General features: G+C 37.9%; 1 protein-coding gene across 1 annotated transcript in view; it reads right to left on the bottom strand.

The window, feature by feature from the left end:
- Window positions 1-485: 485 nt before the first annotated feature.
- TTC21B (tetratricopeptide repeat domain 21B) overlaps window positions 486-13466 on the bottom strand; it is a 75611-nt gene continuing 62630 nt past the window's right edge. Inside the window, exons 26-29 of the mRNA XM_046019862.1 lie at window positions 13135-13359; window positions 6738-6858; window positions 2768-2835; window positions 486-1560 (exon numbers count right to left, since the gene is read on the bottom strand). Of these exons, the coding sequence (XP_045875818.1) occupies window positions 1483-1560; window positions 2768-2835; window positions 6738-6858; window positions 13135-13359 (492 nt within the window). The 3' untranslated portion in view covers window positions 486-1482. The remainder of the gene's footprint in view (window positions 1561-2767; window positions 2836-6737; window positions 6859-13134; window positions 13360-13466) is intronic.

Genomic DNA, 13466 nt, shown 5'->3' on the forward strand with positions numbered 1-13466 from the left:
GAGCTGTCCTACTTTCTCTATCCAATTGCCAGGACTCTGGCATTCCATGATGCAAATTCACTGGAACTACTTAAGGTACTCTTATATAATATCCTTACCAACATCCATTCAGGCTGAATTGCAAAGAAAGAGCTAACCTGCTGCAGTTCCAGAATTATAAACAGGGATAATGACACCTATATTCTAGGGTCCTGGTGACCAGCTGTAATAAGACATGTGAAAGTGTTCTAATGCTTCATAAGTGCTCTTAAATATTTTCATGAAATGCTATAAATAAGGTAGGTGAAAAAGAAGAATGATTAGAATTTTATGATGTTCAATGGGAATTAAAAGGACTTTGGAAAACTGCAGAAGGTAGTCAAAAACGAGAATATAGCTCAAAAAATTAAACATAGGACACTTAAAAGCAACAAGCAACTTAAAAATACTCTATTTATTGGAAATGCAAATGAAACATTTTCATTTACCATACTGCTTATGGTATTTTTAAAGAAAACTGAAAAAGATGTACACAACAAGTCAGAAATAATGTTAAAAACTGAGTTTATTAAGATTAGGTTAATTTTAACCCAAAAGGCTGAGAACCGCTAAGCCAGAGGGTGGTAGGCATGGTAAGGGAGGCGGCTGCTTTCACAGGGTATGCCTGGTGAGTCCCTGCTGACCAGAACAATTCTGTCACCATTCCCTGCCAGATGTTACAGTATCTGAAGTGACATCAAGATAACTAGTCTTCAGGCTAAGGTGAATTATTGCTACAAGAGTTTACCTATTTTAACGGATTTCACATCCAGATTATTTCTTAAGATCACACTGGCACTGAAAGCGGAAAGAATGAGTTCAACAAAGGGAATGGAAGCTCACATTCTTTACATTTTTCCAAAAAGATTTTTCTAGGAATGTCACATATTCCAAGTACCGATTAACAGTGCAAATTGTTTAGGGGGCTTACCCTGTATTTGCAAAACTTACCATGTCTTTTGAGTTCCAAGAACAATAAAAACCATAAATTTATAAACTTTTTATTAAAATATACTTTTTCTTTTCATAAATTATTTACAAGAAAATTTTCTCAATCCTTTGAAACAATAGAGAATGTTACAAAAAAATTTTTAACAAAGAACAATAGCATTTCAAATATATTTCCTGAAATGAACAACTAAATCCTTAGAAAAGATATAGGATACTTAATTACCTCATATTTAACAAAAGATTCTTTATAGAAATGGGTTACAATCTTTACCACTGAGACACCAAATCTGTTCCTAATCAAGAGAGTCAATCAAATAAACTAGCTCCCATTGCCTTCCTCCATTGGAAATCCATCCATTTGACTTAGCATTTCTCTCTATATACAATAGCAGCCTCTGCTGGAGAAAGAAAAGTATGCTTCTGTTACAAAGTTTTAGCTCAAATCTATTCTGAACTATAAGAACTGATTCCTTTCATTTCCTGCATAACCAACAAACGAAATTAAAATGCTTTTCAAGGCCTCAAAGATGTACGGGCCTTATCAAGTATATCCTTCCTGATTTTTGGATAAGTTGGATGTGCTTCAAGAACCTGCAAAAACAAAAACAAAAAAAACAGAACAAAAGCATAAGAACTTCTAATTGATTACTGAGAACTGGAGAGCTATAACACTTACTGGAAATGAGCATTACAGCTGAGATTTCATTGTATTAATATTACAAATATAAACAACATTTCTTAAAGGTGACATCTGAAATGTGACATAACTCATAGTAAACAGTAATCAGATGACAACAATAGAATACAAATACATGTGAGAAATACAACAAATATAATTACTTCCTTAATAATCAGTTGCAAAAAACAAGTATGCATCAATGATTCTGAATATTTAGAAAATTAGCTAGTCATATGATACTTGAAAGAACCCTTACAGAGTTATTTTTCACCAGGAGCACACATCAGATTTACCTGGAGGGATTTTGGAAACATACAAATTTCCAGGTCTACTGAGTCTAATGGGGAGATAGACACTTTTAAAAGAATTCCACAAATGATTCTAATGTATAACATTACATTAATGCAAAACCTTAACCTTAATGTGAAATACTGCCCCACAGAGAGCTTCAGTAATCAATAGCAATCACTGAAGCCAAGTATTCACTATAATGATGCTGATACAGCAATCTGGGATAGGAGACATTACATAATTCTCTTCTTAGGAGCATTTCTTAGAGCTTCTAACAATATTCAATATAATGCCCTATCTGGAACAATGGGGCAATGCCTTATATATCAATGAGACAACGTATATATAAAGAAACTACAAATTCTAGAAGTGCAACTTAAATATTTGTCACTTTCGTAAGGGATCATGTAGTTAGGGATCTTACAGAACTGGAATCAAATGACTTCTAAATAACAGAAATACTTCTTATCTCTAATTTATAAATCTGAATTCTCTACCAACCAGATTTGGACATATTCACAAGAACTTCATTCAGAACAGTGGCCTGGAGAATCAGTAGTTTCATTTCACATGCTTCTCCTCTACCTTCTGTCTTTAACGTGACAGAAACATTTTATTACTGGAACCCCAATTATAAACATGTTTGATTTAAGTAGACTTTGTCATTTTCTAAACTGGAAAGGTGGTAATCTCTTCTAGATGTATTCGATGGAGTCATTTAACCAAAACACAACATCCTCTACCTCTGTTCATGTACATCTTCAGATGAACTAAAAGTAGGACATTCAGCAGCTGAAAATTTTAAAGAAATCTAATCTGCAGTGTTACCTGGTGACACACGTCAATGGCATCCACATATCTTTTTGCTTTTAAGTAATTAAATGCCAGTTTGTATCCTGTTAAGACAAAAAAAAAAACAAAACCCCACAATGATCAGTACTATGTACAGAGCGCACCGCTAGCGCTACTTTTTTGTTGCCTCCTTTGTTTGCTTACTCACTGGAGAAGCCTAAACGAAGGCTGGTGAACACACCAGGAGAGGGAAATGAGGGGCTGATGGAAGGTGGAGCCACATGAAGGTAGAACAGATACAAAGGAAAATGGAGCCAGAAAAAGGACTGCAGTGAATATCCTGGTGGGTGCCATCCTGTGAGAGTAGCTTTTGTAACTTACTAACACTGCCCCATTTATTTCCGATTATAGTACAGACTCATCGCCAGACAGTGAAGGATACACAGCTATCCATTTATACAGCATGGATTTATTTAGCTCTTAATATGTCAGGTACACTGTTCCTGCAGGCAGGGGGTTTACACTCTATTAGGAAATAAAGGAGGTTATTTAAATAATTACATGAGTAAATTACCACTTTCAAAAGTGAGATAAATGGTATGCAAGAAAGGCTGGGGCCAAGCACTTCCAAAAAGAAATGTGGATGGGGAGGGGCGGGTATCAGGCAATGCTTGTAATCTGAAGGATGAGGCTTGAACTGGGCCAAGGCAACGAATGCAGGGACACTTTTAGGCAGCGGGAACTACTCAGATAAAAGGCAGTGGTGGGAGCCACAGGAATCGGAAAGACCCAGAGTACAACATGAGAGGGCAGAGCAGTTAGGAGAGCCAGCCAGAAGAGGGGAGAGCAGTCGTCAGACATCCCATATCAACCATTCGTAACAATTATCACAAGTACTATATTGAAATGTCATGTCTCAAATACTGACATTTAAAATAAGGTTTTAAGAAATTCTTAAAGGATTACTGTTTTTCTGTAAGAACGCCATGAGAGTTAGCCAACAGTAGGAGATAAGAAATGAACAGTGGCATTGTACTCCACAAATGCGAAATGATATATCACTATGTAAAATATGTAATTCATAAATTCAGCACCTCACTCCACCTCTTACAAATATAAATTAGGAAATTTAAATGCTGCTCTTGGGCCCTAATAAAAGTACCAAAGGCCTAATAAAAGTACCAAAGCATTTTTTTTTTAATTTCAAACAAATATTTGAAAAGAATTACCGGCTAATGTAATCATAAGGTAGTAAAATGAAATAAAGAGGAATTATCTAAAATTCTTAATATTTGATATAAATACACATAAACATACATGCCTATAAAACTGTCAAAGATGAAAACAGTAAGTTTCAAAGAGTTAAACTTGGTATCATAATAAAGGAATTGTAAAACTGGCTAAAAATAAAGTTGGTGACATTTAAAAAGGAAAACAATTTAAGATGTTATGTCACTCCAATCATACTTTACACAGAAGCTAGAGCCAAAAAACCTGGATTTTGGTTTTGGTTTCTGGCTTCCTGACTAGCCTGGGGACCTCAGCAAGTCAGGTGAGCTGTCAATTTCAAGTTTCCTTATCGGATCCCCAATCCAAACTGTTACTGCGATTTTAAGATCTAATGAAATACTTGTGAAATGCTTTTAAAAGTTTTAGAGTGTCACACATATATTAGCAATTTAGTCAATACTAAATTGGAAGCACAAAGTTTTAATGTTGGAAGAAAACTGATAGATCATCTTGTCCAAAAAATCTGAGAGAGGAAATAAAGGGCCAGAAATGGTAAAGAAAATGTGTACTGCAGCTACATCACACCTGTCAAGTTTATAAAAATTCAACACTATGTAATCAGGAGACAAAGATAGCAGGGGGGAAAAAAAAAAAAAAAGATAGCAGGGGAGGGGAGAGGTGAGAGGAGCACAAACCCTGTGAACAATCTAATGGGTGTCGCGTGTCCCGAGAATGGACGCAGAGGGGCAAACGTGGAGGTGTTTTCTTCCTGGCTCTCCGTTCCTGGTGCCTCTCACAGGGACAGCAACTCAAGCCTGAATCTTACGGAAAGAACATGATCATGATTTGAAGGGTTTCCTGACAACTGAAAAAGTGAAATGCACTGTTAACTTGGCCAGGAAACTGCAGATGTTAGATGCAATGACCATCTTAAGGAAAAAGCTAAAGAAGACACTGACAGCCTCAGAGAAAACTTACCAATGAGAATTCGGGGAAATTGACACAACCATCTATAAAATACACAGATAGCACAATGGAAGAACTCATGAGCTAGAATCTCTGTATTTGTTGGGAAGTCTTCCAGGAATAGAATATTTAAGTAATTTAACTTCTAAATGTATGTATACCTTCTATGGAATGAAGTGTCAAAATTACATATATTTTAAAGGCATTTAAGGAATTTTCATTTTACAAGCTGACCTGATTCTATAGGATACATGATACTTGAGAAGGAAAACTACTATCAACAAATGGTCCTGTATTAGTTCCTGTGCCCTATACAAGTCTAGTAAAATCACAGACTCCAGAAAATACATGGCGGAAGGAAGTCCTGAGCTAACAGTAGTTAATGTAAACATGACCTAGTCGATTGCAAATTAAATCTGAGTCCACACCATGACGTGGCTGCTAAAAGATGAATGATACCTTAAGGCTGAGTTAACAACTACTGAAATGCCTAATAAAAAAAACAGCTTGATTATATGTATAATTAGATCTTAAATTATAGTTAAGAACTTGTTCATTTCTGGCACAAACAGGTCAGGAGGGGCAGAGACCAGTAGAACAGCCTTTTCCAAACTCATTTGGCCATGAAATCTAATCTCCTCATACTCAACTCTCTCTTTTTACTTTCTTTTTTATAAAGAAATAACTATTAATATCCCACCAAGTATTCCAAAGCACATATTGGGAAGCACTATTTTAGAGGTTCCAGCAACAAGGAGGGTGAAAGATTTGGAAGCAAGTCTCAGGAAGAATGGGCGAGTAACTGAGATAGTTTGAAGAAACGTGTTCAGAGAGACAGGACAGAAAGCTGAATTAGAGTGCCACACGTGTAGGAAGGGAAGGACTCTGTGGGTTGCTGCAGAGAGGAGACCTGGACAGTTTCAATGCAGCATATTTCAGCTCAGTACAAAGAAAGGGAAAATATAGGGATGGACCCCCTCACAATGTGGGGGGAGGCTAGTCACTCAGTATATTCCAGATGCTGTCTATCTGGTAGGGATGTTGGTGACCACATTCCTTGAGTCTATCACTGGAACAAATTGATGTTTCTAGGTGCTCAGGGAAAAAAAAAATGTCCATGGTCATACTATCGTGGGAATATGTCCCGTCTGTGATATCCATCACAATATACATGTGATATACACATATAATATGTGTATAAAGGCACAGAGAAGTCCTGCAGCAAAGAAACCTGTGGACCTTGACTTAATTAAATGTCTTCCTAACTGACCTGACATGGGAACACTTTTCCCCCTACAGCATTACCATTTGGAAATGGCAGAAGGTTAAGGGAGAGAAAGGGGCAGAATTAGATTAGATGCCCTTTAAGGTGACTGAGGACCAGTTTGAATCTCAGGAAATTACACTTAATAACTATTAAGTTAATAATCTATTATGAATAGAAAATTTACTTTTCAGAAGGGCTGATAAGGAAGTTGGCTCTTAATGTTTATTTTATTCTTAAAAAGGGAGTTGAGGGAAATTGGAGGGGGAGAAGAACCATGAGAGACTATGGACTCTGAAAAACAATCTGAGGGTTTTGAAGGGGTGGGGGGTGGGAAGGTAGGTGAGCCTGGTGATAGGTGTTATGGAGGGCACGCATTGCGTGGAGCACTGGGTGTGGTGCATAAACAATGAAATCGGGTACACTGAAAAGAAATTTAAAAAATTAAAAATTAAAAAAAAAAGAAATCAGATGCATTTAAATGAAGATTTACAAATAGAACCCAAGTTTCCAGTGAAAACCTCGTATCTAGTTTGTTAAACTCACCGACTGCTGGATTTGTCTGATTGCCATGTTTCCACGCCATCTCATAGTTTAAGGCTGCATCTGTATAGGCTTGCTCCTTTTCCATAATGTACCCCATGTATTCATAAGCTTTGCAGCAAGACTGAAGGAAAATGGAAGATGTATCAATAGATTAAAACTGATTTTATGGGGTGCTTAAGGACTGTAGAGGCCGATTACATTAATTCATTTAATTGGCACATAAAACAATGTTTTGTTTAAAATTAACATATAATTATTTGTTTCAGGGTACAGGTCTGTGATTCATGAGTCTTACACAATTCACAGCGCTCACCATAGTACATACCCTCCCCAGTGTCCATCACCTTGGTTATGCAATCAAACCATCTATGAGACTTAACACAAGATTCTGATCAAGCCCAACTCCCACTGCCCCGAGTCAGGATTTTTAAGGGAGAGCAAGGGAATGTGTATTTTACACATACTGTTTTTATTATAAATAATTTCAAGTTAAAATTAACAGTGTAATAAACACCAGGAACCTGTATCTTCAACAATTAAATCATGACTAATACTGTTTTAACCTCTATGCCCCCATACTTGTCCTTCTGTATTAGCGAATAAAAAATCCTCAGATATCATAGCATCTCATTCATCAATATTTTAGGATGCTTCTTTAAATATAAGGATTTCCTTTAAACAGAACCACAGTTTATCATACCTAAAATGTAACAACTCCATGATATTACTAAATATCCAGTCATTACTCAAATTTCAAATGGTCTCAATATAGTTTTGTTTTTAGTTTGTTAGGATGATGAACCCAACAAGGCCCACACGTTGTGACTGGCTGAAATGTCTTTCAACTTTATTTGATTTAGAGGTGTCCCTTCCATCTGTCTCTTTCTTTGCAGTTAAATGTGGCAAACAAGAATTTTTATCCTCGAATTTGTCATAGCCCAGGTTCGGTTGCGTGCATCCTCATGGTGCTTATGTGATGTATTCCTATGTCACCGATATCCAGAAGTTGTCATTAGATCTAGAGGTTTAAATTTGATTTCGATCTTTGGGGAGAGAGGTGAAAAGGATTGCACAGGTCAGCACCCTGCCGGGCCACACTGGAGCCTGAGGCAGAAGGAAAAATGCACAACTCTGTATACATGTTTCTGTGATTTCTTTTAATTGCTAATTTTTTCCCCAAACATTTTTACAAATCAAATTGAAAAATGGCAGTATTGACACATTTTGAGTATTTCTATATAACCAAACAAAATTTGTTATTTAATTTTCCTGGCTTTAATGGGAATAAATATGTCAATAATACTTTCATTAGAATCATAACCTGCTGAAAAATACATAAAAACATGGATATGGAGGCATACATTTTCCCTTTTGTTTCAGGCTTCAATACCGCTCAGCACAGCACTGTCAGATGCTATTTAGGTAACGTTTGATATTTTGGTTTAAAAAATATTGCATTATTGGGGCACCTGGGTGGCTCAGTGGGTTAAGCCGCTGCCTTCGGCTCAGGTCATGATCCCAGGGTCCTGGGATCGAGCCCCACATCGGGCTCTCTGCTCAGCGGGAAGCCTGTTTCCTCCTCCTCTCTCTCTCTCTCTGCCTGCTTGTGATCTCTATCTGTCAAATAAATAAATAAAATCTTAAAAAAAAAATATTGCATTATTTACCATAATCTTTTGTTGTAAGCTATAATAATCTACAATAATCTTGATAAAATGATTATTTATCTATAGTGGACTGAATGTTTAAAAAATTCATACATGAAACCTTCAGCTCCAGTGTGATGGTACTAGGAGACGGGATCTTTGTGAGAAAACTAGGTCACGAGGATGGAGCTCTCATGAGAGGGACCGTGTCCTTATAAAAGAGGCCCCATAAAATTAGCAAGACAGGAAACAACGTGTGTTGGAGAGGATGTGGAGAAAGGGGAACCCTCTTACACTGTTGGTGGGAATGCAAGTTGGTGTAGCCACTTTGAAGAACAGCGTGGAGATTCCTTAAGAAATTAAAAATAGAGCTTCCCTATGACCCTGCAATTGCACTACTGGGTATTTACCCCAAAGATACAGATGTAGTGAAAAGAAGGCCCATCTGTACCCCAATGTTCATAGCAGCAATGGCCACGGTCTTCAAACTGTAGAAAGAACTAAGATGCCCTTCAACGGAAGAATGGATAAGGAAGATGTGGTCCATATACACTATGGAGTATTATGCCTCCATCAGAAAGGATGAATACCCAACTTTTGTAGCAACATGGACGGGACTGGAAGAGATTATGCTGAGTGAAATAAGTCAAGCAGAGAGAGTCAATTATCACATGGTTTCACTTATTTGTGGAGCATAAAAAATAACATGGAGGACATAGGGAGATGGAGAGGAGAAGGGAGTTGAGGGAAATTGGAGGGGGAGATGAACCATGAGAGACTATGGACTCTGAAAAACAACCTGAGGGTTTTGAAGGGGTAGGGGGTGGGAGGTTGGGGGAACCAGGTGGTGGGTATTAGGGAGGGCACGTATTGCATGGAGCACTGGGTGTGGTGCATAAACAATGAATTCTGTTACACTGAAAAGAAATTTAAAACAACAACAACAACAACAACAAACATTTGATGAATGCTAACAGATAAAAAAAAAAAAAAGAGGCCCCAGCCAGTTCTCTCACCCTCTCCTTCCACCATGTGAGGATAGAACAAAAAGCTGGTGGTCTGCAACCCGGAAGAGAGCCCTCACCAGAACTGAACCAGGCTGCTCCCTGATCTCAGACCTCCAGCCTTAGAAGTGGGAGAAATCCATTTCTGCTGTTTATAAAGCACCCAGTTTAGAGGACGTTGTTTTAGTAGCACCAGCTGCCAAAGATCATTCCTGACACTTAAAGTGCCCTTTTAAATTCTGGACCCTAAGTGAGGGTTTGAGTTGCGTTCTTCCCCAAGGAGGCATATAATATTAGGATCTTTTTTTTTGGTGTTATAGCCGTACACTAATTTATCAAGGATGGAAAATAGTGATAGTCTATCACTCTCTCTTCATTTATTAGCTGGAAAACATGTCTCCTTTTATGCTGTATTGTTACCCAGTAGTATAGTTTACACAGAAAAGGCAGGGTAAGGGCTTAATGGCTTCCCTTTATTTGTTGGCTTTAGAAATAACAGTTCATCAGCACATTTCAGTGGTGAACAATTAGGTTTTTGATTTTTTTTCTTTTTTGGACCTTTGTAAACTCGTGGATTTAAAGTTATTCTGTGTGTTTCAATCCACCGCGGTTACTATTCTTACTGATAGTTAATGTGTTCCAACTTGGGCTAGTGTGAGTGTCTTCAAGTTGGCTCCTGAGTCCTTGACGTGACTCTAATCATCTCCGATAGCTTCCTTGCCATCTGGTATGACAAGATGGTCTGGTATCATCTTGTACATTTCTATCCCAGATCTGGATGATCTCCATCTTTTAATTATACAATTCAAGGTTTCTAAGCTCTAGTTCCTGAATCTCATGCTTCCAATATTGACATGTCTGATCAGCCAAACTGGCGCCTCTCAAGTAGCCATCGTGTTCAACCGTGCAATATACGCTGTCAGTGTTCTGGCAAACTGAAATTCTGTCTGCACGGAAACCTTAATTCCCACGTAATCTCGCTTAATCCTAGAGTAGGCACATAAGGGTCAGCCGTCTGGCAGCTTACATTTTCCTTTTTTTTAATGGAAGTATAGTTGACCCACAATGTTACATTAGTTTTAGGTGTACAACAGAGTGATTTAACAAGTCTATACCTTGTGTTATGCTCATCACAAATGCAGCTCCCATCTGTCACCATAAAATGCTCTTACAGTATCACATATTCCCAACGCTGTACCTTTCGTCCCCAAGACTTACTCACCCCGTAACTGGAAGTCTGTATCTCCCATTTCTCTTCACCCACTTGCTCATCCTCCTGCTCCTGAGCCCTCTGGCAACCATTAGTTTGTTCTTTGAATTTGTAAGTCTGGCTTTTTTTTTTTTTTTTTTTTTTCATTTGTTTAGATCCCACATGTAAGTGGAATCATATGGTGTCTTTCTCTGTCTGACTTATTTCACTTAGCTTAATAGCCTCTAGGTTCATCCATGTTGTCACAAATGGCAAGGGCTCGTTCTGTTTTATGGCTGAATAATATGTCATTGTATATATATGTGCCATATCTTCTTTACTCATTCATCTATCGATGTACACTTGGGTCACTTTTTTTTTTTTTTCTGAAGATTTATTTATTTGAGAGCATGAGAGACAGGGGTGGGGAGAGAACATGAGTAGGCGAGGGACAGAGGGTCTAGAGGGAGGGCGGAGGGGAGAGAGAGAGAGAGAAAAGCAGACTCCCTGCTAAACATGGAGCCTAACATGGGGCTTGATCTCATGACCCTAAGACCATGACCTGAGCCAAAATCAAGAGGTGCATGGTTAACTGACTCAGTCACCCAGGTGCCCTTCATTTGGGTTGCTTCTATATCTCAGCTATTGTAAATAATGCTGCAATAAACATGGGAATGCATATGTCTTTTTGAATTAGTACTTTCATTTTCTTTGGGTAAATACCCAGTAGTGGAATTATTGGATCACATGGTATTTCTACTTTTAATTTTGGGGGGAATGTCCATACTGTTTTCCATAGTTACTGCTTCAATACACATTCCCACAAACAGTGCATAAGAGTTTCCTTATCTCGGGGCGCCTGGGTGGCTCAGTGGGTTAAGCCTCTGCCTTCAGCTCAGGTCATGATCTCAGGGTCCTGGAATCGAGCCCCACATCGGGCTCTCTGCTCAGTGGGGTGCCTGCTTCCTCCTCTCTCTCTGCCTGCCTCTCTGCCTACCTATGATCTCTCTCTGTCAAATTAAAAAAAAAAATTAAAAAAAAAAGAGTTTCCTTATCTCTACATACTTGCCAACACTTGTTATTTTCGATTCTAGCCATTGTGACAAGTATAAAGTAATATTCATTGTGGTTTTGATTTGCACTTCCCTGATGGTTAGTAATGATGAGCATCATGTCTACTGACTACCTGTAGGTCTTCCTTAGAAAAATGTCTATTGAAGTCCTCTGCTCATTTTTGAATTGGATTATTTGTGGGGTTTTTTGGTGTTGAGTACAATTTCTCTACACCTTTGGTGAGTAACCTCTTATCAAATATATCACTGAAAATATCTTCTTCCACATATAAGTTGCCTTTTTGTTTTGTTGATGGTTTCCTTCTCTGTGCATGAGCTTTTTATTTTGGTGTAATCCCAACAGTTTATTTTCGTTTTGTTTTCCTTGCATGAAGTTTAGATTTTTTAAAACCTATTCATAAGAATCTGTTTTTCAAGGACAATTTAACTTAAAATTAGATGTATCGACTTTAAATTGATAAATGGCTTGATATTTTGTGGTTTTTAAAATCCCTAAGAAAGTAACTTAACAGGATTAGATGATCATAACTCTTTAAAAAACAAAAGATCCGCTTTGTAATTTAATTTCCTGAAAATAAAACAAGATTTACTATGATTAAAATTTTGAAGTAATTGCTATGAATCTGTAAAGATAAATATCCTCAAGTTTCTAAGTTGAGTACAAGTATTTCTCAACAATACTAACATTCTTAACTTAAAAAATGATGCCCTAGGGGCACCTGGGTGGCTCAGTGGGTTAAGCCTCTGCCTTCGGCTCAGGTCATGATCTCGGGGTCCTGGGATCGAGCCCCGCATTGGGCTCTCTGCTTAACAGGGAGCCTGCTTCCTCCTCTCTCTCTCTCTGCCTGCTTCTCTGCCTAGTTGTGATCTCTCTCTGTCAAATAAATAAATAAAATCTTTAAAGAAAAAAAAATGATGCCCTAAGACCTTTTTTTGTGACTAAACACCAAAAAGCACTGTTACTAAAAGGCCTTGGATTTCTACAGACTTGAAGATTTTCAGTTTCATACCTAAAGATAAGGACTTTTTAATAAACAAATTAAATGCCAAAAAGACTTTTACCCACAAAATGTATTATGCATAGTGGATTCTAATAATGTGAAAACAACATGCAGCTGCAGCAAATTCATCTAGAGTATTTCTTAATAGGAGGGACAGACGTCCGCAATTAACGTTCTTCTGCAATTTTCATTAGATCTGGGATGAGCTGGATAATCACAGGCAAATGCTTGACATTCCATAAACACTTTCTGTAAGTGGGGCATACCACAGCTGAAACTTGAAAAGGCATAAATCTCTCTCTATTTTCAAGAGCAAATGGCTCCTTTCTTCTTTTAATGTTTATTTCCTGATTGTGGTAAGAATAAACATTTAATTTCCAAAAAACACACAAGAACTCTTAGAAATGGACCATCATTTGGTCTCCCCTTTAATGACCTATTACATTAAAGGTCAACAGTTATTTTTCACTCTGCAGTCACCTACCCTGTTATGACGCAGGCACCGTTTGAGCAGCTCTTCTGCCATGTCGTATTTTGCTGATTGAATATAAATATCAGCAAGCAGCAGCCAACTCTTCTCAAAGTCCTCAGCATCAATAGGATTCCAGTTCATTTTCGCAATCCGCTTCAGCTGGTTTCTGGCTCGTGGAGTCTGTTTCAAGATCATATAAGCTATTGCCATTCCCAGAAGTGCTGGAATATGATCCTTCTGTAAGAACACAAAACTTCAGACCCCCGATCCACAAACAAAGATGTCCTATGTTTAAAAGGAAACACAGCAAGTAGCAAGGGCTCCGCAATATGAACATTGGCCTG

This window comes from Meles meles, chromosome 9 (assembly GCF_922984935.1).
Source record: "Meles meles chromosome 9, mMelMel3.1 paternal haplotype, whole genome shotgun sequence".
NCBI lineage: Eukaryota > Metazoa > Chordata > Mammalia > Carnivora > Mustelidae > Meles > Meles meles.